The sequence below is a fragment of the Cygnus atratus genome, unplaced genomic scaffold, assembly GCF_013377495.2.
Source record: "Cygnus atratus isolate AKBS03 ecotype Queensland, Australia unplaced genomic scaffold, CAtr_DNAZoo_HiC_assembly HiC_scaffold_147, whole genome shotgun sequence".
Classification (NCBI taxonomy): domain Eukaryota; kingdom Metazoa; phylum Chordata; class Aves; order Anseriformes; family Anatidae; genus Cygnus; species Cygnus atratus.
In genome coordinates this window covers 7820-33347 of record NW_026109740.1, presented here as the reverse complement: position 1 = coordinate 33347, position 25528 = coordinate 7820, and the positions used below count along the sequence as shown (strand labels likewise).

Below are 25528 nucleotides of genomic sequence, written 5' to 3'. Positions count from 1 at the left end.
CGCGCAGCCAGGCGCGCATCTCCTCCTATTGGGGAGGGGGTCGCGGGGGGGTCCGGGGGGGGTGAAAGCCGCGAGGAAATGGGAAATAAAGCAATAGTAAAAAGGGAAAGTAAAAGTGGGATTTAAAAATGGGGGGTGGGATGGGAAAAAAGGGGGAAAAAAGAAAAATAACCGAAAAATGGGTAGGAAAAACCACGGGGAAATGTATTAAACAGTGCAAAAAAATTGCAAAATATGCAAAAAATAGCAAAAGAAAAGCAAAAAGGCCAACAAAGTAACAAAAGAAACCGAGAAAAGCACAATAAAAAATGAAAGAAATGCAAAAAAAAAAAGTGCAAAAAAACCCCACAAGAAATGAAAACATAATCATAAAAACAACAAACAAAAATTAAAAAATATAAGAAAGGCAAAAATAACCACAAAAAATACAAGAAATGCAAAAATAGCCATAAAGAAAGCCACAAAAAAAGCAAAAGAAAACACAAAATATGTAACAAAAATTTAAATCCCCCACATCCCACCCTTAAAAAGAAATGAAGCCCCCAAAAACTGACCCAATTCCATCCCCCCAAAATGTACCTAAATCCCCAAAATCTCCCTAATTGCCCCTTAAGCCCCAAAGACCCCCTCAAATGCTAATTAAAGAAAAACAAAAACAGGAAAAGACCCCAAACCCACATAATTATCCCTCAAAACCCCAAATCCCAAATAAATCCCTAACCCCCCTAAATAATAAATTAAAAAAAAAGTGAAGAGACCCCAAACCCCCAAAATTATCCTTCAAAATTACCCCCCCAAAACTGCCAGAAATAATAATAAAAAACAACAAAAAGTCTCCAAATCCCCCCAAAATTCCGTCCAAATCCTCTCCAAACCCCACAGAAACCCTCAAACCACCAAAAATAACTATATAAAAAATGAAAACCACAAAAAGACAGCCAAACCACTGTAATTACCCCACATATTACAAAGAAAGCCCCAAACCTCCAAAAATAATGATAAATTACCAAATCAACAAAAGCCATAGACTCCAAAACCACTGAAATTACCCCCCAATCCCAAAGAAAGCCCCAAACCTCCAAAAATAATAATTATAAAAAACGCAAATCAATAAAAAACAGACTCTAAAAACACTGAAATTACCCTCCCAAATCCCAAAGAAACCCCCAAACCTCCAAATACAATTAAAAAAAACCCACAAATCTTTAAAAAACACAAAGACTCCAAAACCACTTAAATTAACCCCAAAATAACCCCCAAACCCCAAAGAACCTTCCAAAACTCCAAAAAAATAATTAAAAAAAAGACCCAAAAGCCCCCAATCCCCCCAAATCCCCCCTAAACTCTCCCCCCATTCCAATCTCCCCAAACCTCAATGGAGCCCCCAAACCTCCAAAAACATCAATAAACGCCCCCCAAACAACCCCAAACCCCCACAAAAAGACCCCAAACCCCCCAATCTCACCATAGTCCCACCAAATCTCCCCCCAAACCCCCCAAATCTCCCCCCAAAAAACCTCAAATCCCCCTCCCCAACTCCTCGGGCCTACCTCATCCTTGGCCTGCAGCAGGAACTCGCTGCCGTCACCGGTCCTATGGGGGGCAACGGGGGGGGCGTCAACACCCCCCCCACACACACCCTCTGACCCCAAGACTCCCCCCGTTGCCCCCCCAAACCCCGAAGCCCCCCCCGACACCCACCGCAGCTTGAAGACGTTCTTCTTCTTCTTGTAGTCAGCGGCCACCTCGCTGATGGCCTGGTGGAGGCTGAGGGGGGGCTCGCCCCCATGGGTGCTGCCACTCGCCGGGCCCTTGGCGTCCTTGTAGAAGGCCAGGTCACCCTTGCTCAGCACGCAGTAGAGGTTCACCCAGGACCTAGGGGGGCAGAGGGGGGCTGTGGTGGGACCCCAGGGGTGGGGGAGGCTTTGGGGGGCAAGGGGAGGCCCAAGCCATTGATGGGTGGTCGAGTGGTGGGAGTCTTGGTTCGTTGGTGGGCAACCAAGTTGTGGAGTTTTGTCGTTGGTTGGCAGCCAAATTGTGGAGTTTTGTCGTTGGTGGGCAACCAAATTGTGGAACTTTTCCTTCGTTGATGGGCAACCAAATTGTGGAGCTCCATCATGGTTGGGGACCCGAATTGTGGAGTTTCGTTGTTGATGGGCAACCAAATTGTGGAGTTTTATCATCGATGGGCACCCAAATTGTGGAGTTTCATCGTTGACGGGCAACCAAATTGTGCAGTTTTATCGTTGATGAACACCCAAATCGTGGAGCTCCATCATGGATGGTCACCCAAATTGTGGAGTTTCATCATTGATGGGCACCCAAATCATGGAGCTTCATTGTTGATGGGCAACCAAATTGTGGAATTTCATTGTTGATGGGCACCCAAATCGTGGAGATCCTCCACCATCGATGGGCACCCAAATTAAGGAGTTTCATCGTTGATGGGCAACCAAACTGTGGAACCCTCCACCATCGATGGGCACCCAAATTGTAGAGCTTCTCCATCGATGGACACCCAAATCCTGGAGCTTCTCCTCCATCAATGGCACTCAAATCGTGGAGCTCCATCACGGATAGGCACCCACATCGTGGACCTTCTCCACCACGGATGGGCACCCAAATTATGGAGTTTCATCACTGATGGACACCCAAATCATGGAGCTCCTCCACCATTGATGGGCACGCCAATCATGGAGCTTCTCCATCAATGGCCACCCAAATCCCGGAGCTTCTCCACCATCAACAGGCCCCCAAATCACGGTGCTCCCTTGCCAAAGATGGGCCCCCAAATGATCGTGACACCTCCCCATCGGTGGTGTCCGAGCGCTGACGGATCCCCTCCGCTGTTGGACCCCCAAACCGTTGAGACCCCCGCCTTCTACGCCCAACCCCACCGACCTGTTGGATGCCTTCTTGTTGGGCCCATCCAGCTCGTGCTTGCGGAAGAGGAACCCCTCGTGCTGCACCGTGTGGCTGGGGGGTGGCGGCGGGGGGACGCTGCTCTGGGCGGGGGCCGACCTCGACCTCCGGGCCTCCCCCGGCCCCCCCTGGCCGGGCTCCTTGGGCCGGGGGCGCCGACGGGGTTTGGGGCGGTCGCGGGCACGGGGCCGGTCCGGTCGCGGGGTCCTCTCTGGTAGGACCTCGACACCGTTGGGGAGGCGGCCGGGGGACTCGCGGTCCCGGGGCTGGGGAGGGACACACACACACGGAGGTCAGGGGGAGGCTCGGGTGGGGTCCTTGAGGCTGGGGGACGTGAGGATGGGCGGCGCTCACCAGTGCTGGGGAGGGGGCGGTGGCTTCCTTCTCCTGGAGCTGCTCCACAATGTCGGCCAGGGTGGCTTTGCTGGTGGGGAGAGGGGACGGGGTGAGCTTGTCCCTGTCCCTGTCCGTATCCCTGTCCCTGTCCCTGCCCCTGTCCCTGTCCCTGTCCCGTCCCCATCCCTTCCCAATCCCTATCCCAATCCCATCCCACCCCACCCCAAACTCCATCCCAATCCCATCCCCATCCCCATCCCAATCTTCATCCCATCCCATCCCATCCCATCCCATCCCATCCCAAACTCCATCCCAATTCCATCCCCATTCCAATCCCAATCCCCATCCCAATTTCCATCCCTTCCCATCCCCATCCCAATTTCCATCCCTTCCCATCCCCATCCCATCCCCATCCCATCCCAACCTACATCCCCATCTCCATCCCCATCCCCATCCCAATCTCCATCCCATCCCAATCTCCATGTCCATCCCATCCCAATCCCACCCTAATCCCCATCCAAATCTCCATCCCCTTCCCCATCCCAATCCCATCCCATCCCATCCCCACCCCGTCCCCAATCCCATCCCCACCCCAATCCCAATCCCAGTCCCAATCCCACCCCAATCCCAATCCCACACCCACCCATGCCGGGGCCCCTCCTGCTCGCTGGACTCCTGCCTCTCCATCCTCCGCTCTCTCCTCTCCCTCCGCCGCTCCAGCAGCCCCGTCTTCCCCTCCCCGATGTCCCCACCACCACCATCACCCTTGGGTGCCACCGGCGCCTCGGTGGTGACGGCAGCGGGGGTGGCGGGGGGGGTGTCGCCATCCCCCTCCCGCACCCGGTCCAGCTTGGGCTGGAGCCTCTCGGGACGCAGCTCCTGCCGCACGTAGGCAACACGGGGCTCCGGCCGGGCGCGGGGGGTTTCGGGATGTTCATCCGCCCCGGGGCGCGAGGGTGCTGGGGGTTCTCCCAAAAATTTGCGCCCCAAAAGCGGCGTGGCTGGCTGCTTGCTCTGCTCCGCTTTCAGCTTCTCCAGCTGTGGAGGGGAAGGGGGGAGAGATGGGGCATTTATGGGGGATCCCAATGCCTTGGGGGTCTCCTTGATTTGGGCTTCTCCATGCCTTGGGGTTCTCCATGCATTGAGGTCCTCCATAATTTAGGATTCTCCATAATGTAGGGTTCCCCATGATTTGGGGTTCTCCATGCATTGAGGTTCTCCAGAATTTAGGTTTCTCCATAATTTAGGATTCCCCATGATTTAGGATTCTCCATAATGTAGGGTTCCCCATGATTTGGGGTTCTCCATGCATTGAGGACCTCCATAATTTAGGATTCTCCATAATTTAGGATACCCCATAAGTTGGGGTTCTCCATAATTTGGGATTCCCCATGATTTGGGGTTCTCCATAATTTAGGATTCCCCGCGACTTGGTGTTCACCACGCATTGAGGTTCTCCATGACTTAGTGTTCTCCTTCCTATGGAGTTCCCCACGTGCCTTGTCGGCTCCCCACGCCCCGGGGGGCTGCTCCCCACCCCTGGGGGTCCCGAGGCGGGGGTCCCATACCGTGGTGAGGCGGCGCAGGGAGCTGAAGCGCTCCTCCCAGGCGGCGGCCGCCTTGCGGAAGGCTTCGTGGCGCCGGATCAGCTGCTCCACCTCGTCCACGCTGCTGCCCAGCTCCTGGCTCTTCAGCAGCGGCTCCTGCGCCGTCAGCCACGCGTCGGCCACCACCGCCTCCTGGGCGAACTGGTGGACCTCCAGCACTGCGGGACAGACGGACGGACAGATGGATGGATGGACAGAAGGACGGACGGCGTGCCCGGTTCCCCGTCCTCCCAGCCTCCGGGGACGTCCGACCCCGTCCCGCGCTCACTTTGCTGCAACCACTCCCAGTGCTTGTCCCACTTCTCCGCCAGCTCCTTCTTCTTCGCCAGCAGCTTCTCCGCCAGGGCTTTGATCTGGAGGAAAAGGGGGGGATCCGATGTGAGCCAGGACCCCCCACCGATGCCGCCAGTGCCCCCCAGTGCCCCTGGCACCTCGTCGGCCGCGGGGCTCTTGGCGAGGATGAGGGTCTTGCCCAGCTCCAGGCAGGCGGTGATGCTCTTGCTGCGGGCTTCCATCTCGCTCTTCAAGCCCTGGTGGAAGTTCATCAGCACCTCCACCGAGGAGACGTCCCTGCGGGGGCAGGGGGGGGACACGGGTTGTGGCACCAAGGGGGGACACGTGGGGAGAGAGGTCGTGACCTTGGAGGGGGCATTGGGGTGTTCGGTGGCGTGGATGGGGCAGGACACGGGACCTTGGGATGGGAAGGGAGATGGGTGACACCAGTGCCATGGGTGGGACAGGACATGGGACCTTGGGATGGGACAGGACAGGACAGGGATCCTTGGTGCCACGAATGGGATGGGACACAGGTCCATGGGATGGGTCACGATGGGGTCCTTGGGATGGGACAAGACACGGGGCGTTGGGATGGACATGGATCCTCCATGGATAGGGACAAAATGTGGGGTGCTTGGGATGGAGACAAATTGGGATGGGGACAAAATTTGGGTCCTTGGGACAGGGACAAATTGGGATGGGGACACAATGTGGGTGCTCGGAATGGGGACAAAATGCAGGTCCTTGGGATGAGGACAAATTGGGATGAGGACAAATTGGGATGGGGACACAACGTGGGTCCTTGGGATGGGGACAACGCACAGCCCCATGGCCAGACCAGACCAGGGCTCCTGGGGCTGATCCCTCTCCCGTGTCCCCGTCCCCACGGGGGGCCGAGGACCCCCCCCAACCTGGGCTTCTCTCCGGCGCCGATCTGGCAGAGCACGCCGTCCATCCAGGACACCAGGTCGCGCACGGTGCCGGCGAAGCGGACGCGGTCGGCGGCGCTGGCCACGTGCAGCCGGCACTCCTCGCAGGCGCCCAGCAGCTCCTTCCAGGCGCTCAGCACCTCCTGCTCCCGGCTGGCGATGGCCTCGGCGTTGTCCCCGGCGTAGACGGTCCTCAGCTGCGCCGCCCCCTCCTGGAGCTGCCGGATTTGGCCCACCAGCACCTCCACGTCGTGCTCGAAGGCACCCAGCGCCCGCTGCAAGGCTCCGGCTGAGGCTCGCGGCGCTTCCTTGGCCGCCAGCTCGGGGAGGCGCCGCCGTTTCTCCTCGATCTGCCCCAAAAGCTCCTTGCAGTCGCTGAAGAACTTGTGGAGCTCGTGGGAGGCAGCCAGGAGCTGCGCCCGCGTCTCCATCAGCTCCAGGAGGTCGGCCCAGGCCTCGTTGACGCCGTCCTTCCACTCGGCGATGGTGGCAGCGTCGGCGTGGCCGTAGTCGATCAGCTCGTCCACCATCTGGTTGACGGCCGAGATGCGCTCCTGCCCCACGCTGCCCGTCTCGCTGGCGAACTCCAGGAACTTCTCCTGCAGCAGCTGGGGGGGACGGGATGGAGGTCAGGGGGGTGCTGGGGACGGGGGACGGGACCGCAGCATGGGGCTGGGGTTGCGGTGCGTGGAGCAGGGACGGCGCCAGGAGCACCAGCGTGGGATGAGGACGGCCCCAGGACCCCCAGGATGGAGCAGGAAGAACCCCAGGACCTCCGGAATGGGACAAGGACAGCCCCAGGACCCCCAGGATGGGACAATGACAACCCCAGGACTCCCAGGATGGGACAAGGACAGCCCCAGGACCCTCAGCATGGGACAAGGACAACCCCAGGACCCCCAGCATAGAGCAGGAACAGTCCCAGGACCCCCAGGATGGAACAAGGACACTCCCAGGACCCCCAGCATGGGACAAGAACAACCCCAGGACCCCCAGCATGGAGCAGGGATAAATCCAGGACCCCCAGCACGGGACAAAGACAACCCCAGGACCCTCAGGACGGAGCAGGAACAGTGTCAGGACCTCCAGAATGGAACAAGGACACTCCCGGGACCCCCAGCATGGGACAAGGACAGCCCCAGCACCCCTACCACGAACCGGGGACAGCCCCAAGACCCCCAGGCCACCCCACAACCCCCTCCAGCCCCCTTCCCCGCTCACCGTGACGTGCTCGTAGTCCTGCCCCAGCTCGGGCGAGCCGGCCACCACCTCCTTCTCGGCGATCCAGTGCTCCAGCTCGCCCACCTCGCGGCCGAGCTGGTAGAGCCAATACTGCTGCTCCAGCTTGCCCTTGCGCTCCTCCACCAGCTCCTTCAGAGACACGTACAGCCGGTCAACCTGCGACTGCCGCCGGCTCACCTGCTCGCTGGGCACGGACGGGGGGACGGGGGGGACGGGGGGAGCGGGAGGAAGGTTGGGGGGGGGGGGACACAGAGCGCCCGGTGAGCACCCGGCCCCCCCCCCCCCCCCGGCTTCAGGCTTTGCGGGGGTTGCGGTTGGGGGGGGGGGGGGGGCAAGGTTGCGGGGGGTCCTGCGCCCACCTCTGGGGGTGCCCCAGCTCCAGCAGGGCTCGGCACTGGCGCGAGAGCTGGGCGATGCTCTCCTCGTAGTTCTCCACCGTCTGCTCCGTCTGCAGGTGCTTCTTCAGCAGCTGCAGGGTGCTCTGCTCATCCTTGGACACGGACGCGGCGGATTTAGCCTGGGGAGGGGGTCTCCAGCCCCGAACTCCCCCCCCCCCCGCCCTGTTTTCCGCCGCCACCTTGCCCTTCTCCTCGCTCATCAGCAGCAGCTCCTGCTCGCCCAGCCACGACTCCACCTCGGCCACGTCGAAGTAGTACTGCTCCAGCTGGAAGGCGGCGTCCAGCGCCTGCTGCCGCCGCTCCGCCTGCTCCTGCAGCTCCCCCCAGGCCCCCCCCAGGTGCTCCAGCAGCCTCCGCACCCCCTCGGCCTCGGGGCTCTTGATGGAGGCCACGGCCGCCGCGCGCTCCAGCACCTCGTCCACGCGGGGACGGTGCACCTGGATCTCCCGGCGGAGGTTCTGGGGGGGGGGGGGGGGAAGAGGGTGCAGAAAGGGAGGGTGAGGGGGGGTGGACCCCCCCCTAAATGATGGTGGCCCCACCCCCACCCCCTGGCCTCACCGCTGGCCTCACCTGGTTCTTTTTGATGAGCTGCTGCACGGTCTGCAGGTTGGTGCCCAGGTCCTGCTGCGTGGCCAGGGGCAGGCGGTCCTGGACCCAGAGCTGGGGGACGGGAGGGGATGGGACCGGGTCCTGTCCTGGTCCTGTACCGGTCCTGGTCCATCCCCATCCCATCCCATCCCCATCCCCATCCCCATCCCAATCCCAATCCTAATCCCAGTCCCCATCCCCATCCCCATCCCAATCCCAATTCCCAACCCAATTCCAATCCCATCCCCACCCCAATTCCATCCCCATTCCCATCCCACCTCAATCCCACCCCCATTCCATCCCAATCCCATTCCCATCTGCAACCGAATCCCATCCCAATCCCACCCCAATCCCATCCCCATCCCCATCCCAATCCCATCCTCATCCTCACCCCAATCCCAACCCCACCCCAATCCCACCCAAACCCCATCCTCACTCCAGTGCCATCCCCATCCCAGTCCCATCCCCATCCCCATCCCCATCCCCATCCCCATCCCCATCCCCATCCCCATCCCACCCCAATCCCATCCCCATCCCCATCCCAGTCCCATCCCCATCCCATCCCCATCCCCATCCCCATCCCAATCCCAATCCCATCCCCACCCCAATCCCAATCCCCTCCCCACCCCAATCCCACCCCATCCCATCCCAATCCCACCTCAATCCCATCTCCACCCCAATCTCAATCTCAATCCCATCCCCAACACAATCCCATCCCCATCCCCACTCCAATCCCACCCCAATCCCAATCCCAATCCCATCCCCACCCCAATCCCAATCCCATCCCCACCCCCACCCCAATCCCACCCCACCCCAATACCAATCCCACCCCAATCCCATCCCCATCCCCATCCCCATCCCACCCCCACCCCAATCCCACCCCAATCCCAATCCCACCCCAATCCCAATCACCCCCCAACTCCGTACTCACCACCTCGTCCTCCAGCTCGTGGCTGACCTGGTGCACCTCCTTGGCGGCCAGCAGGATCCTGCGGCGCTCCTTGAGGGGCTCGATCAGGCGGACGATGCGGGTGCCCACCGCGCTCTGGCCGCTCGCCCACCGCCTCCGCGCCGGGGGCCTCGGGGGGCAGCGCGGCCGCCTGCGCCTGCAGCTCGCCCACCTCCTTGCACCACTCCTCCACCTGCGTCTCCATCGTCTGCGGGCAGCGGCGGGACCGTGGGCACCGGGGACGCGCCGGCACCGCGGCACCGGCAGCTCCGGGCAGCCTCGGCCGTGACTCAGCACCTGGCCGGGCTGCAGCGGGGCTGGGAGGGGGCTGCGGGGGGTGCTGAGCTCGGCGCAAGGGTGCTGAGCTTGGTGCAAGGGTGCTGAGCTCAGTGCAGGGGTGCTGAGACCCTGCTGCAATGGGGCTGAGGGCTTGGTGCAAATGGTGCTGAGAGTTTGGTGCAAAGGTGCTGAGAGCCTGCTGCAGTGGTGCTGAGCTTGGTGCAATGGTGCTGAGCTTGGTGCAGGGGTGCTAACTCAGTGCAATGGTGCTGAGACCCTGCTGCAAAGATGCTGAGACCTTACTGCAATGGTGCTGAGCTCACTGCAATGGTGCTGAGCTCGGTGCAATGGTGCTGAGCTCACTGCAATGGTGCTGAGCTCGGTGCAGTGGTGCTGAGCTCACTGCAATGGTGCTGAGCTCAGTGTAATGGTGCTGAGCTCACTGCAGTGGTGCTGATCTCCTTGTGTACGTGGTGCTGGGCCCCCATTGCAACCGGTGCTGAACCCCAACTGCAACCCCCCCAAATCCCCCCCAAACCCTGCTCCAACCCCCAAAATCCCCCCCAGACCCCACTCCAATGACCCCAAATCTCCGAAAACCCCACTCCAACCTCCCCACACCTCCCAAACCCCAATCCAATGACCCCAAATCCCCCTCCCTTGACCCCAAATATCCCCCAAACCCTCCTCCAGCGACCCCAAACCCGCCTCCAACACCCCCAATACCCCCCTATGCCCCCTCCAACCCCCCCAATCCTCCCCAAACCCCACTCCAACCCCCCCAAGCCCCATTCCAAGCCCCCAAAACCCCCTCCAATGACCCCAAATCCCCCCAAATCCCCCTCCCTTGACCCCAAATATCTTGCAAACTCCCCTCCAATGACCCCAACCCCCCCCCTCCAAACCCCCCAAACCCCCATCCAATGACCCCAAACCCCACTCCAATGATACCAACCCCACTCCAACGCCCCCAATACCCCCTCCAATCCCCCCAATCCTCCCCAAACCCCACTCCACCCCCCCAAAACCCACTCCAAGCCCCCCAACCCCCCCCAAACCCCCCTCCAATGACCCCAAACCCCCCTCCAATGACCCCAAACCCCCCCAAAACCCCCCCAAACCCCCCATCCAATGACCCCAACCCCTCCAAACCCCCCTCCAATGACCCCAAACCCCCCTCCAATGACCCCAAACCCCCCCAAAACCCCCCCAAACCCCCCATCCAATGACCCCAACCCCTCCAAACCCCAATCCAATGACCCCAACCCCCCCTCCAATGACCCCAAACCCCCTTCCAACCCCCCCCACCCCCCTCAAACCCCAATCCAATGACCCCAAACCCCAATCCAATGACCCCAAATCCCCCCCAAACCCCCCTCCCTTGACCCCAAATATCCCCCAAACCCCAATCCAATGACCTCGAACCCCTCCCCAAACCCGCCCATTCCCCCCCGAACACCCCCCTCATCCCCCCCCCCCACCTGCAATCTCCGGAGCTGGGTGCCGATGGCGGCGGGCTGGGCCCCCCCGGCCGCCCGTAGCTGCTCCTCCAGGCGGGCCAGGCGCTGGTCGAGCTCGGCGTAGCCGCGCTGCAACCGCTCGGCAGCGCCCGCCGCCCGCAGCCGCTGCCCCCGTGCCTGGGCCGCGCTCTCCAGCTCCTGCCAGCGCCGCCGCACCACCGCCAGCTGCGGGGCCACGGCCCCCGCCAGGGCCGGCTTGGCCTGCAGGAGCTGCTGGCCTTCCTGGGGGGGGCAAGGAGTGGGGGGGGGGGGGGGGGGGCGTGGGGACGTGGGGACAGGGTGGGGACAGGGGGGACACGGATGGGGACGTGGGGGTGTGGGGATATGGGGGGGGGGTGGGACATGGGGATATGGGGATGGGGATGTGGGGATGTGGATGGGGACATGGGGATGGGGATGGGGACATGGGGACATGGGGATGGGGACATGGGGACAGGGTGGGGACACGGGGACGTGGATGGGGACATGGGGGGATGGGGATGTGGGGATATGGGGATGTGGGGATGGGGATGGGGACATGGGGACATGGGGATGGGGACATGGGGACAGGGTGGGGACATGGGGACGTGGATGGAGACGGAGACGTGGGGATATGGGGACGTGGATGGAGACAGGGAGACGTGGGGATATGGGGATGTGGGGACATGGATGGGGACATGGGGACATGGGGACGTGGATGGGGACATGGGGACGTGGGGATATGGGGACAAGGATGGGCACATTGGGACATGGGGACATGGGGACAGGGGGACGTGGATGGAGACATGGGGATATGGGGATGTGGATGGGGACATGGGGACATGGATGGGGACAGGGGAACGTGGATGGAGACATGGGGATATGGAGATGTGGATGGGGACATGGGGACAGGGGGACGTGGATGGGGACATGGGGATATGGGGATGGGGACATGGGGACAGGGGGACATGGGTGGGGACAGGGGGCATGGACAGGGACAGGGGGACGGGGGGACATGGGGGCATGGATGGGGACAAAGTGACAGGGGGACATGGAGACATGGATGGGGACAGGGGGCATGGGGATATGGGGACAGGGTGGGGGGACATGGGGATATGGGGACATGGGGACAGGAGGATGGGGGGGGTCGTGGATGGGGACATGGGGTTGGGGGGATGTGGGGACATGGGGACATGGATGGGGACATGGGGACGTGGATGGAGGCATGGGGACGTGGATGGGGACATGGGGACAGGGGGACATGGGGACAGGGGGACATGGATAAGGGACAGGGAGATGTGGGGATGTGGGGACAGGGTGGGGGGACATGGGGAAATGGGGACGGGGGATGGGGATGGGAACAGGGTGATGTGGGGACATGGATGGGGACATAGGGATGTGGATGGGGCCAGGGGGACATGGGGACGTGAATGGGGACAGAGGGACATGGAGGGGGTCGGGGGACATGGGGGGGACAAGGGGACAGCGTTGGGGGGACACAGGGTGGGGGGACAGGGATGGTGACAAGGGGACACGGGGACAGAAACACACCGCTCAAGGACCTTGCCAAGCTGGGGGGGGGGGGGGGGGCGGGGGTCCCCAAACCACCCCACTTGGGGCATGCCCGTGTCCCCCACCCCCCCACACACCCCCCCGCTGTCCCCCTGTCCCTCTCCCCGGTGTCCCCAATGTCGTCCCCCCCCCATGTCCCCAGCTCACGAGCGGCTGCGGCGGCTGCAGCGATTTTGGGCCGGGTGCAGCCGTGCGAGAGGGGAGCGCGGGCGGGGAGGGGGGGGGGGGGACGTGTGTGTGGGGGGGACATGGGACGTGTGCTTCGGGGGGGGGGGGGGGGGGGGGGGGGGGCACGCACGCGCACACACACGTGTGCCCGGGGGGAGATGGGGGGGGGGCTGCGGATGGGGAGGGCCCCAAGGATGGGGACCCCCATTTGGGGGGGGCAGCAAGGGGGGGGGCAGTAAGAGGGGGGCAATAAGGGGGTAAAATAAAGGGGGGGCAGCAAGGGGGGGCAATAAAAGGGGGGCAATAAAAGGGGGGCAATAATAGGGGGGGCAATAAAGGGGGGCAATAAGGGGGGTAAAATAAAGTGGGGGCAATAAAGGGGGCAATATGGGGGGGCAATAAAGGGGGGGCAATAAAGACGGGGGGGCAAAAAGGGGGGCAATAAAGGGGGTGAAATAAAGGGGGGGCAATAAGGGGGGGCAGTTTGGGGGTGGCAGGTGGGGGGGGTGAAGGTTTTGGGGGGGTGCAATTTTTTTGGGGGGGATACAGTTTGGGGGGATGCAGTTCTGGGGGGGCAGTTTTTTGGGGGGCAGTGGGGGGTATATAAAATTTGGGGGGGGGTATTTTGGTTTTGGGGGGGGGCACCCGGGGAGATGCATTTTTGGGGGGGGTGCAGCTGGGGGGGGGGGGGGGGCGCGCATGTAACAAGGGGGGGTGCAGGAAAAGGGGGTGCAGCAAAGGGGGGGGCGATCAAGATGGGGCAGTGGGGGGGGCAGTTTTTTTGGGGGGGGGCTGCAACGAAATGGGGCCTGCAACGGTGGGGGGGGGGGGGGGGCAGCTGCTGAAGGATGCAGTGGTGGGAAATGCTGCGGGGGGGGGGGGGGGATGCGGTGGGGGGGGCGTGCAATGAGGGGAGGATGCGAGGGGGGGACGATGGGGGGGCAAAATGGGGGGGTGAAATGGGGGGGCAAAATGGGGGGGGCGCAATGGGAGGGTGAAATACAGGGGGTGTCATGGGGGGGTGCAGTGGGGGGGGATGAAATGGGGGGGGTGAAATGGGGGGGGTGAAATGGGGGGGCTCAAAGGGGGGAGGCAAGGGGGGGCTCAATGGGGGGGTTGTGCAATGGGGGGCTCAAAGGGGGGGGCTCAATGAGGGGGATGAAATGGGGGGGGCTCAATGGGGGGGGAGGCTCAATGCGGGGGGGCTCAATGCGGGGGGGGGGGGGGGCTCACACCAAGCAGGGGCCGCACCGAGGGGGGCTCTACGAGCTCCGCATCCCCCCCCCGGAGCCCCCCGCCCGTTCACGAGGATGCAGCTGCGGCGGCGCAAGCTCCGGCGAAGTGGGGGGGGGGGGGAAGAAGCCCACCCCCCCCACCCCCCTTGGGACCCCCCCCCCCCCATTTTTTACCTCCTCGATGCGCTGCAGCCACTCCCGGTTCTGCGCCAGCTCGGCCATAAACGCCTGGTGCTGGAGCCAACGTTTATGGGGTCGCTGCTCCGGGGCCGGATCCTGCGCCATCGCCACCTTCTCCCCGACCCAACCGTCCAGCTGCGGAGAGCCTGGGGGGTCGCCGAGGGTCCCCCGAAATCGGGGACCCACCCCCCCCCCCCCTCGGTTTCCTTCTTGCCCTAAGTGCCCCCCCACCCGAAATGTCGGTACCTGCGCGGTTGCATGGGCGCGATGCCGCAGAGCCCTGCAGCAGCCGGGCGGAGCGCCGGGGCCGGATCCGGCACCTCGGCCAGCCTCCTGCCCCCCCCCCCCCCCCCCCCGGGGAGAGAGTGGGGAGCACAAAAAAGGGTGGGAGCCCCCCCGCGGGGGGGGTAGGGCACCCCGAAAATGGGGTAGGGCATCCCGAAAATAGGGTAAGGCGAGCTGGGAATGGGGTACGGCGTCCCAGAAAGAGAATGGAGCCCACCAGAAAGAGGATGCAGCACCCGAAAATAGGATTCGGTCCCCCCCAAAAATAGGATGCAGCACCCCAGAAATAGGACAGCCCACCAAAGTTAGGATGCAGCACCCCAAAAGCAAGATGCAGCAGTCAGAAAATAAGATGCAGCACCCCAAAAATAGGGTGCAGCACCCCAAAAATAAGATGCAGCCCACCAAAATTAGGATGAAGCACCCCAAAAATAGGATGTGGCCCCCCAAAATAGGATGCAGTCTTCCAAAAAGACAATGCAGCACCCCAAAAAGAGGATGCAACACCCCAAAATAGGATGCAGCACCCAAAAATCAGATGCAGCCCATCAAAATTAGGATGAAGCACCCCCAAAATAGGATGTGGCCCCCCAAAATAGCATGCAGTCTTCCAAAAAGACAATGCAGCACCCAAAAAATAGGATTCGGTCCCCCCAAAAATACGATGCAGCACCCCAAAAATAGGATGCAGCACCCCAAAAATAGGACAGCCCACCAAAATTAGGATGCAGCACCCCAAAAACAAGATGTAGCAGTCAAAAAATAAGATGCAGCACCCCAAAAATAGGATGCAGCACCCCAGAAATAGGACAGCCCACCAAAATTAGGATGCAGCACCCCAAAAACAAGATGCAGCAGTCAAAAAATAAGATGCAGCACCCCAAAAATAGGATGCAGCACCCCAAAAATCAGATGCAGCCCATCAAAAATCGGATGAAGCACCCCAAAAATAGGATGTGGCCCCCCAAAATAGCATGCAGTCTTCCAAAAAGAGGATGCAGCACCCCAAAAATAGGACAGCCCACCAAAATTGGGATGCAGCACCCCAAAAGCAAGATGCAGCACTCCAAAATAAGATGCGGCGCCCAAAAAATAGGATGCAGAACACCAAAAAAGGACATAGCCCACCAAAATTAGGATGCAGCACCCCAAAAATAGGATACAGACCACCAAAAATAGGATGTAGCACCCCAAAAATAAGATGCAGCACCCAAAAAATAGGACGCAGCATCACAGAAATAGGATGTGGCCCCCAAAAGTAGGGATTCAGCCCCACAAAATAAGATGCAGTACCAAAAAATAGGATGTGCCTCCCCAAAATAGGATACAGTACCCCAAAAATAGGATGCAGCCCACTAAGATTAGGATGCAGCACCCCAAAAATAGGATATAGCCCCCCAAATTGGATATAGCATCCCAAAATAGGATATAGAGCCCCAAAAGAGGATACAGTCCCCCCAGAATAGGATGCAGCACCCCCAAAATAACATGTATCCCCCCAAAACAGCACTTAGACCCCCAAAATAAGACACAGACCCCAAAATAGGATGTAGCACCCCCAAAATAGCATTCAGCCCCCTAAAATGAGATACATCCCCCCAAATTAGGATCCAGCCCACTAAAATATCACACAGCCCTCCCCCAAAATAGCACATAGCCCCCCCAAAACCAGCAGCCCCCCCCCCCCCCCCACGGGCCACCAGCCCCATGGCATGGGGAGGGGGACACATCCTGGTCCCCCTGTGCCCTCTCAAGCAGCCGGTGGGGACCCCCCCCAGTGTGAATTTATTTTTGGGGCCCTCCCCAGTGTGGATTTATTTTTTTTTGGGGGGGGGGGTCTCGGCCCCTACCTCGTGGCAGTCCTGCAGGAACTGCTGCAGCTCCAGGTGGTCCTGCAGGCGCTGCATCCACTCCTGCGCCAGCTCGGCGTTGCGGTGGCTCCTGGGGGGGCCGGGGGGGCTTGCATCAACCCCCCCCACCCCTCCTTTAAACCTCCGGACCCCCCCCCCCCCTCAACCACAACTCCCCCCCCGCTTCCATCATTCCCCCAAAATGCTGCTGTGATCCAAAGGGAAACTGAGGCACGGGGTGGTGGAGGCCCACTGGGATGCACCCATCAATGGGGGGGGGGGGGGTCGTTGTCACCAAGGGGGGGCGCCTACTTGGTGCGGAGGGAGTCCATGGCCTCCGCCACGCGGGCGCTGTAGAGGTTGCCCTGGCGCTGGAGGCTCTCGCCGGCCTGGAGGGCCAGCTGGACCTTGTGGAGGCCGAGCTCCATGGAGGTGGTGAAGTCCCGGTGCTTCTTGATGGCGTTGGCCACAGCCTCCACCGTGTCGGGGAGCTCGGCGTGGGCCAGCGTGGACTCCTGGGGGGGTAGGAGACGGCTTGGTGCCACCTGCGGGGCCGCTCTAGCCTCCCCGTGGAGGCCACCAAGCCCATTTCCTCCCAGCCTTCCCCATGGAGGCCATGGAGGCCAACAAGTCCATCTCCTCACGGTGTTTCCAATGGAGGCCACCAAGCCCTTCTCCTCCCAGCCTTCCCCATGCAGGCCACCATGTCTTTCTCCTTGCAGACTTCCCCAGTCTCCATCCTCCCCACGGAGGCCACCAAGCCCTTCTTCCAGCCTTCCCCATGGAGGCCACCAATCTCTTCTCCTCTCAGCCTTCCCCAGTCTCCTTCCTCCCTGTGGAGGCCACCAAGCCCTTCTCCTTCCAGACTTCTCCACTCTCCGTCCTCCCCATGGAGGCCACCAAGCCCATCTTCTCCATCTCCTCCCAGCCTTCCCCATGGAGACCACCAAGTCCTTCTCCTCCCAGCCTTCCCCATGGAGGCCACCAAGCCCTTCCCCTCCCATCCTCTCCCCCACTTTGGGGCTGCGACGTCCCCGAGGAGGCAAGGCCAACCTGGTTGTACAGGCTGGCCTCGCACTGCTTGACATCACGGAGGAAGAGGTGGAAGACGTGCGCCTGCACCAGCACCTCCCGGCGAGCCTCCCAGCTCTGCAGAAGCTTCCCCCAGCCCGCGTCCAGCTTCTGCAGCCACTGCTGGAGCGAGAGGTAGGGGACCTCGGCCTCCTCCAGCGCCAGGAGGTCGCTGGCCGCCTGGATCTTGGTGTAGTCCTCCTCGTAGCCATTGATCTCCTCCTTGAGGGCTGCGTGTTGGTTCAGCAGCCTCTCCGCCTCAGCCAAGCTGCCCGGCACCTCCTCGTTGGCCACCGCCGCTTGGGTCTTCACCAACCACCCCAAGAAGTTGTCCAGGTCTTGGATGAACTGCTGCAAGCGCCCGGCGACGCTGAGCGAGTCCTCGCAGCCCTGCAGCGCCCGCTTCAGGGCCTCCCACTCCTCACTGATCTCCTCGAAGGGCAGCAGGACCTCCATGGCCCGCCCCGGGTGGTCCGCAGCCAAGGCTTCACCCTCCCGCTGCAGCTCCACCAGCCTGGGCTCCAGCACCACCAGCGCGGCCTCCATGGTGGAGAGGCGCCGCTGCAAGGCCAGCACGCCGCCCAGGTCGCCGCCGCCCGACTGCGTGGCCTCAATGGCTTTCCGCTTCTCCCGCACCTGCGCCTTCATCTCGGCGCACTCCAGCAGATAGTTCTGGATCTTCAGCACCGAGCTGAGCTGCCCCTTCTTGTGCTCCACCAGCTCCACCACCCGGTTCCACCTGGGGATGGGGACAAGCAGGGGATGGAGCCCTGCGGAGGCTCTGCCTCCACGAGGAGGTCCGGCCTCGGAATGGCCAACCCTTGCGGTGGCCTTGGCGTGTTGCGTTGGAGGGCACGATCCCATGGGGACATCCCACCAGGCTGGGAGCACTGGTTGGTGGTTGGACCTGATTATCTAGAAGGTCTTCTCCAACCAAAATGAATTTATCACTGGGCATGGCCAACCCTTGTGGTGAGCATGGTGCATTGCGTTGGAGAGTTGGACCCCATGGGGATGTCCCACCAGGCTGGGAGCACTGGTTGATGGTTGGGCTTGACCATTGGGGTCTTCTCCAAACAATCAATCTACCCTTGACCATCGCCAACCCTTGTGGTGGGCTTGGCCCCGTGCACCACCGAGCTGCCCCCTCCCCACGCCGATACCTGCTGTTGAGGTGGTCCTGGCAGGCGCGGACCTCCTCCGAGCTGGGGTGGCCTCCTTCCACCAGCTGCTGCACCACCTGGTTGACGTCCAGGATGCGGCCCATCACGCTGTTCATCTCCTGGTCCAGGCTCTCAAACCTGCCCCGAGCAGGATGGGGACATCAGTGTCCCCAAGGGACAGCGGCCACCGGGCGCCCAGTCCCCACCATCCCGCACCTGTGCTGCACCACCTCAACCTCATCCAGCTCCTCCGGCACCTCCATCCTCTCCAACCACTGCTCCTTCTCGTCCACCCAGACCTCGCAGGCATGCACCTCGCTGAACATGCGGTAGACGGCCAGGGCGTCCTGCAGCCACTGCTGCCGCAGCACGGCCACCTCGGCCACCTCCCCGTAGAGCTGCTCCACCTCCACCACACGGATCTGCACGTCCACCCCTTGGCGGTGCTCGGGCGCCAGCAGCGCCAGCTGCTTACGGAGGGCCACCACGGCTGCCCGGTGCTTCTCCACCTCCTCCACCACCGCCCGGTGCTTCCGCAGCAGTGCTTGGGTGGAGTAGTCGTCGTGGCCAAAGTCATCGCTGGAGACGATGCGGTAGGTGTCCTGCAGCCAGGCCACCAGGTCGTCCGTCTCGGCGCTGAACTGAAAGAAGTTGAGGGCCTCCTGCAGCCGCTGCTGGTGCAGCCCCGTCACCTCCTCCAGCTTCTTCCAGCGCAGGCGGACTTCTCGGATCTTCTCCTGGATCCCGCTGGGGCTGAACCTCTTCTTGGCCAGGATCTGCTCGCCCCGCTTCATGGTCTGGTGCAGCAGCGCCCGCCGACTGCCCAGCTCGCCCAACATGCTCTTGTGCTTGGTGGTCAGCGTCAGCACGCTGCTCAGGTCCCGGCCACACGTCTTGGCGGCCAAGATCTGCTCCTTCTCGCGGATCCATGCCTCGGCCTCCTCCATCTCCTGGAAAAAGGCCCAGAGCTGGCGCGAGTCCTCCAGCTCCTTGCGCCTCTTGGCCGCCATCTCCCCCAGCTCCTCCAGGCACGTCTGGACGTGGTTCACCCGGTTGCAGATGATCTGAGGGTCGCAGGGCTGGTAGCCTGGGGCAGGAGAAGATGACTTAGCAAGGAAGGTCCTAACCCCGTGCTCAGCCCCTCTGGTGGCACCCAACCTGATGGCACCCATCCTGGTGGCACCCAACATGGTGGAACCCAACCTGGGGGCAACCAGCGTGGTGGCACCTACCCTCTTGGCATCCAACCCAGTGACCTGGTGGCAACCAACCTGGTGACACCCAACCTGTTGGCACCCAACCTGGTGGCATCCAACCCAGTGGCCCCCACCCTGGTGGTCCCCGTTACCCTCCAGCTCCGAGAACTTGAGCGCGGCGGCATTGAGTGCCTGAACCCGCTCGGTCTGGGCAGAAATGTCGGCCTCCAGCAGCCCATGCTTCTGCAGCAGGTCCTCCACCTCCAGCAGGTGCTTCCCCAAGTCCTTGGAGACCAGCAGCACCTAGGGAATGGGGGGCGAAGCCAATGGGGTCTGGAGTTCGCGTCCTCCTTGGGGATGCCCGGCGTCCCCCGGCTCTACCTGCATCTCCTCCATCCAGTCGATCATGTAGACCATCTCCTGGAATATCTTCTGCAGGGCCAAGTTCTGCTCGAGGCGGGCACGGCGGGCGCGGACCAGCTCGGTCAGCAGCCCCCACTGCCGCAGGATGTTGTCCTTCTGCGCGCTGATGCGCTTGGTGTCGTAGTAGCCCTCGGACTCCATCTCCAGAGCCAGCTCCACCACCACCTGGATGCGCTCCTGGTAGGAGGAGATGTCAGCCTCGATGGCCTCGTGCTTCTTCATGGCCGCCTCCACCGCCGGCAGGTCGTAGCCAAAGTTGTCCTGGGGTGGGGGGAGATGTTGTAAGGAAGGTGGGCCCCCCACCTAGGAGAGCTGGACCCCGTGGGGACGTCCCACCAAGCTGGGAGCACTGGTTGATGGTTGGACTTGACCACCGAGGTCTTCTACAACCAAAATCAGTCTATGATTGGGCATCACCAACCCTTGGGATGGGTTTGGTGCATTGCATTGAAGAGTTGAACCCCATGGGGACGTCCCACCAAGCTGGGAGCACTGGCTGATGGTAGGACCTGATAACCTAGAAGGTCTTCTCCAACCAAAAGGAATCTATCCTTGGGCAATGTCAACCCTTGTGGTGGTCTTGGTGCATCACACTGGCGAGCAGAATCCCATGGGGATGTCCCGCCAAGCTGGGAACACTGGTTAGTAGTTGGACTTGGCCATTGAGGTCTTCTCCAACCAAAATGAACCTACCCTTGGGTATCACCAACCCTTGGGATGACCCTGGCCCCTGCACTGAAGAGCAGGACCCCATGGGGACGTCCCACCAGACTGGGAACACTGGTTGCTGGTTGGACTTGGCCACTGGGGTCTTCTCCAACCAAAATCAATCTATGATTGGCCATCACCAACCCTTGGCATGACCTTGGCCCTCGGGGTGCCCACCAGGAACCCACTGACGCCAGCCCCACCGTTCTCCCCAAGAACCCCAACCCCACCCAGCATCCAGAACCACGTGTCCCTCCCCCTCTTTTTCCCGGTGTGTGGGGGGGTCCCCGTTGAGCCCCCCCACCTGCGACACCAGCCGCTGGTTCTCGTTCAGCCACGTCTCCCGCATGGCCGCCTTGTGGTCGAAGCGTTGGGCCAGCAGCTCCAGCTTCTCCTGCCGGATCAGCTCGTTGCGCAGCGACACCTCCCGCTCGTGCTCTGCCTTCTCCAGGCAGCTCCAAGCCTACAAGGGGGAGGGGTTGCAACGGGGTTTCGCCCCAAGGGTCCCCTGTGGGGACACCTCACTCCCGTCCCACCAGAACCTTGTTGATGTCGGAGATGCTCTTGCCCTCGCTGGGGACGTAGAGCTTGCGGTTGGTGGCCCGCAGCTTGCTCTGGATGGTGAAGAGCAGCACCTCCAGGTTCCCCTTCTCCTGGAACCTTTCATGGGGTGGGCAGCAGAAGGTCAGAATGTGGCCCCCGACCTTGTCCCCCCCACCCTCGTCCCCTCCCCGGGACCCTCACTTGACGGGTTTCTCCAGGGTGCAGAAGGCGGTGAAGGCCTGGAGCTGCTGCTGCACCCCGGTGAGGGAGTTGGCAAACTTCTGGTTGCTGATGATGGTGACGGTGTGCTGCACCCAGGCCAGCAGCTCGGCCGCCAGTGCCTCGTACCGCTCGATGATGGCCTCAATCTCCATGGCCTGATCCAGCACCTGGGTGCAGGGGCGTGCACAGCTTGGGGGGGCTTCCCACAGACCCCCCGAGGCAACCATGCATGGTGCAAGGATGCATATTGCAATCCTGAAGCAACTGTGCATGGTGCAAGGGTGCATCTGTGGCCCTCAAGCAATGACATGTGGTGCAGGGTTGCATCCTGCAACCCCTTGAGGAACCATGCGTGGTGCAAGGGTGCATCCTGCAACCCATTGAGCCATCATGCACGGTGCAGGGGTGCATCTTGCAACACCTTGAGCAACCGTGTATGGTGCAAGGATGCATCCTGCAATCCTGAAGCAACTGTGCACAGTGCAAGCATGCACCTGTAACCCTCAAACAACCACATGTGGTGCAGGGGTGCATTTTGCAACCCCTCGAGCAACCATGCATGGTGCAAGGATGCATATTGTAATCCTGAAGTAACTACGCATGGTGCAATGGTGCACCTGTGGCCCTCAAGCAACCATGCGTGGTGCAGGGTTGCATTTTGCAACCCCCTTGAACAACCTTGCATGCTGCAGGAGTGCATCCTGCAACCCCTCGAGCACTCATATGTGGTGCAAGGACGCATCCTGCAATCCCGAAGCAGCCGTGCATGGTGCAATGGTGCACCTGTGGCACTCAAGCAACCACGTGTGGTGCAGGGGTGCATCCTGCAACCCTTCGAGGAACCATGCATGGTGCAAGGGTGCATCCTGCAACCCTCAAGCAACTGTGCAAGGTTTGGGGTGCATCCCGTGGGACACCACCCAGCACCTGTTGGGCTGGGGCACCTCACGGAGCCACGGACGGAGCCCACCATGGAGCACAGGAGGGGGCTCCCCGTGGGGTTGGGGGTCCAGCACCCCACGGAGTGACACAGGGACACCTCGACGCCCACCTTCCCGATGCGCTTCCCCTCCACGGCCAGCGCTTTCATCTTGGAGAAGTAGTGGTAGAAGGAGACCACGTAGGTGATGATGGACTTCTCGTCAGGGTCCTCCATGTTGACATCTGCCAGGCAGCGAAGCGTCCGTCCCTGAGCCCCCCGGCCCCCAAAATGCACCCCCCCCCCCCCCCCCCATCCCCGGGCTGAAGAAGTCCTTGGGGGCAGCAAACAAAGCCGGGAGGAATTAACCAGGAGCGAGCGATGGGTTGAGGAGGATGGGTTGGATGAGGTTGGGGTGGGCGGGTGGAGAAGACCTCGCACCCCACACAGACAGACAGACGGATGGATGGACAGGTGGATGGACGGATGGACGGATGGACAGATGGATGGATGGATGAAGAGATGGATAAATGGATAGACAGACGGACAGATGGGTGGATGGATGATGGGTAGACAGATGGGGCAGATGGATGGGCAAATAGATGGACAGATGGATGGACAGATACATAGATGGATGGAAGAACAGATGGATGTATGGACAGACAGATGGACAGATGGATGGACAGATATGTAGATGGATGGATGAAGAGATGGATAGATGGATGGGTGGACAGATGGGTGGATGGACAGACAGACGGAGTCCCCCAGCAGCAGCAGGGACACGAGGACATCCCGTCCCGTCCCGTCCCTACCCTCGGGGTCCAGCAGCTTGCTGAGCCCCAGCTGCTGCTCGGCTGTGTTGAAGGCTTGCTGCAGGTTGTAGGTAGCGTTGGACTTGGTCAGCTTGTGGAAGTCGATGAGATCCGGCCTGCAATCGGGACACAGCCACGTGGAGCCCAATTTTGGGGTGTCACCCCCCCCCCCCCAAAAAAAAACCACCAACCCCACAGAGGAGCCCCCACCCCCGTGGCCGACCTGTGCTTGTGGATGAGCGCGTTGAAGGCCAGCCCGTCCCTCCAGCTGGTGGTGAAGTTCTGGATGTTCACCTCAGGGTACCTGTGGGAAGAAAGGGGAGGGTCACCCCTTTTTTTGGGGGGGGGGGGAGGACCCATCCTGGCATGGGGACGGTGCCACCACTCACCCTGCTGTCTTCATCTGGCACCAGAGCAGCAGCGCGTCCTTGGCCGAGCGTGTCTCGCGGTTGTCCTCGGTCTTGATCTTGATCACCTGGATCTGGATGAAGCCAATGGGGCACTGCCACCGGGGCTGGGGACCCCGTCCCCAAATCCAGGGGACCCCTCCCCCAGCCAGCCCACCTGGAAGCGGAGGATGATGGTCCAGATGAGGCCGAGGGTCAGGCGGTGGTTGCCGTCCACGATGTCGTGCGAGCCCACGTTCTCCAGGTGCACCCGTTGCTCCTTGAGGAACTGCAGCGCCTTGTCCACGTTCTCCAGAGAGTGGATCCGCATCCGGCCCCGCGTCGGCTTGGGCTGACACCCCAAAAATAAAGAGGGGGGGTCACAACCCCCCAACACCCCCAATCTCCCCCAAAAAACTGCCAAGGCTCCACCAAGAACCCTACGGAGATGGTTGGAGCCCCGCTTGGGTCTTGGGGCGATGGACGGATGGGAAGGGGGCGATGGATAGATGGGAAGAGTTGGGGGTGACTTTTTGGGGCAAGGGGGTGCCGGGGTGACTCCATTTCTCACCAGCTGCTCCCCGGAGAGCACCTCGAGGAGGCGGGTGAGGACGTAGCCGTCGCGGAGGTCGGCGTAGAGGTCCCCGACGCGGCACGAGGCGCGGGCGAGGTGCGCGTTGACCCACTTGGTGAAGGTCTTCTTCTGCACCGCGTCCCGCTCGTCTACCCCGGGGGGGGGACACAAATAATCCATCGGACCCTCCCCAATCCCACCAACCCCCCCAGGAGCACCCATGGGTGCTGGGCAGGGTCCCACCAGCCAAGGCTTTGATGCGGGAGCACTCGAAGAGCTTGGCGGTGGCCGTGGGGTCGGGACCCTCCCAGGGGCCGTTGTTGTTCTGCTGCACCTCCATGGTGTCCACCTCGGTCGCCATCTGGGGGGGTTTAGGGTTTTTTTTTTATTAGGGGGGGTTGATAGGGTCGTGGGGGGGTGCGGGACCCCCGAAATGTCCCCGTCTGTCCGTCCGTCCGTCCATCCGTTGTGCCCCCCTTTCCCTTTGGGATTAAGGGGGGCTCCTCCGCACCCCAGTTGTGGGGTGTTGGGGGGAGGGGGCAATGGGGGACCCCACAGCCCCCCTCACCCTAACTGCCTCCCAGCAGCCCCCCCACATCATCCTAGGTACCCCCGAGCATCTGGTGCAGCCCTCCCGAAAAGCAAACCCTGCAGCCCCCCCAAAGCATCCCTCAGAGACCCCTCTCAACGCCCCTACAGCCCCCCAGCACCCCATAGAGACCCACCAAAATCCCATGGAGACCCCCCCAAATCCCATGGAAACCCCCCCAAAATTCCTATAGAGACCCCCCAGCACCCCATGCAGCCCCCCCAGCTCCCCATATAGCCCCCCCAGCATCCCCCAGAGACCCCTCAGCCCACCTGCAGCACCCCCAAAATCCCATAGAACCGCCCCCAGCACCCCTGCTGCCCCCCCAGCACCCCATAGAGACCCCCAGCCCCCCTGTAGCCCCCCGCCCCAAATCCCATACAGCCCCCCCGGCATCCCACACAGCCCCCCCTGACCCCCAAGGGCCCCCTCAGCCCCCCTGCAGTCCCCCCAAAACCCCAAGCAGCCCCCCCCAGAGCCCCCCCAGCACCCCATAGAGCCCCCCCAGCACCCCATAGTGCCCCCCCCGCGCTTCCCCCCCTTCCCTCCCCCCCTTCCCCGCAGGATCCGGCCCTCCCCGCGGTCACCTTGAGGGACCCCCCCGGGGATCCCGCTCCCCCCCCCCCCG

At 61.8% G+C, this 25528-nt stretch overlaps 1 protein-coding gene across 1 annotated transcript; it reads right to left on the bottom strand.

Annotated features, from left to right (window-relative positions):
- Positions 1-1550: 1550 nt before the first annotated feature.
- SPTBN4 (spectrin beta, non-erythrocytic 4) lies at positions 1551-24674 on the bottom strand (the record flags this gene model as incomplete). Its single annotated transcript, XM_035572473.1, is given in 34 exon segments — positions 1551-1593; positions 1702-1875; positions 2902-3188; positions 3268-3379; positions 3902-4296; positions 4827-5023; positions 5134-5218; positions 5297-5435; positions 6053-6678; positions 7292-7496; positions 7672-7802; positions 7890-8168; positions 8281-8370; positions 9230-9346; positions 9348-9455; positions 11008-11268; positions 14154-14294; positions 16295-16385; positions 16607-16809; positions 17348-18104; positions 18529-18666; positions 18745-19615; positions 19877-20027; positions 20106-20408; positions 21160-21318; positions 21398-21515; positions 21600-21787; positions 22672-22784; positions 23352-23467; positions 23575-23655; positions 23741-23832; positions 23916-24089; positions 24309-24460; positions 24555-24674. Coding segments are annotated over 34 exon segments (7215 nt in total), but the record flags the coding sequence as incomplete, so codon positions are not given.
- Between the last annotated feature and the right edge of the window lie 854 nt (positions 24675-25528).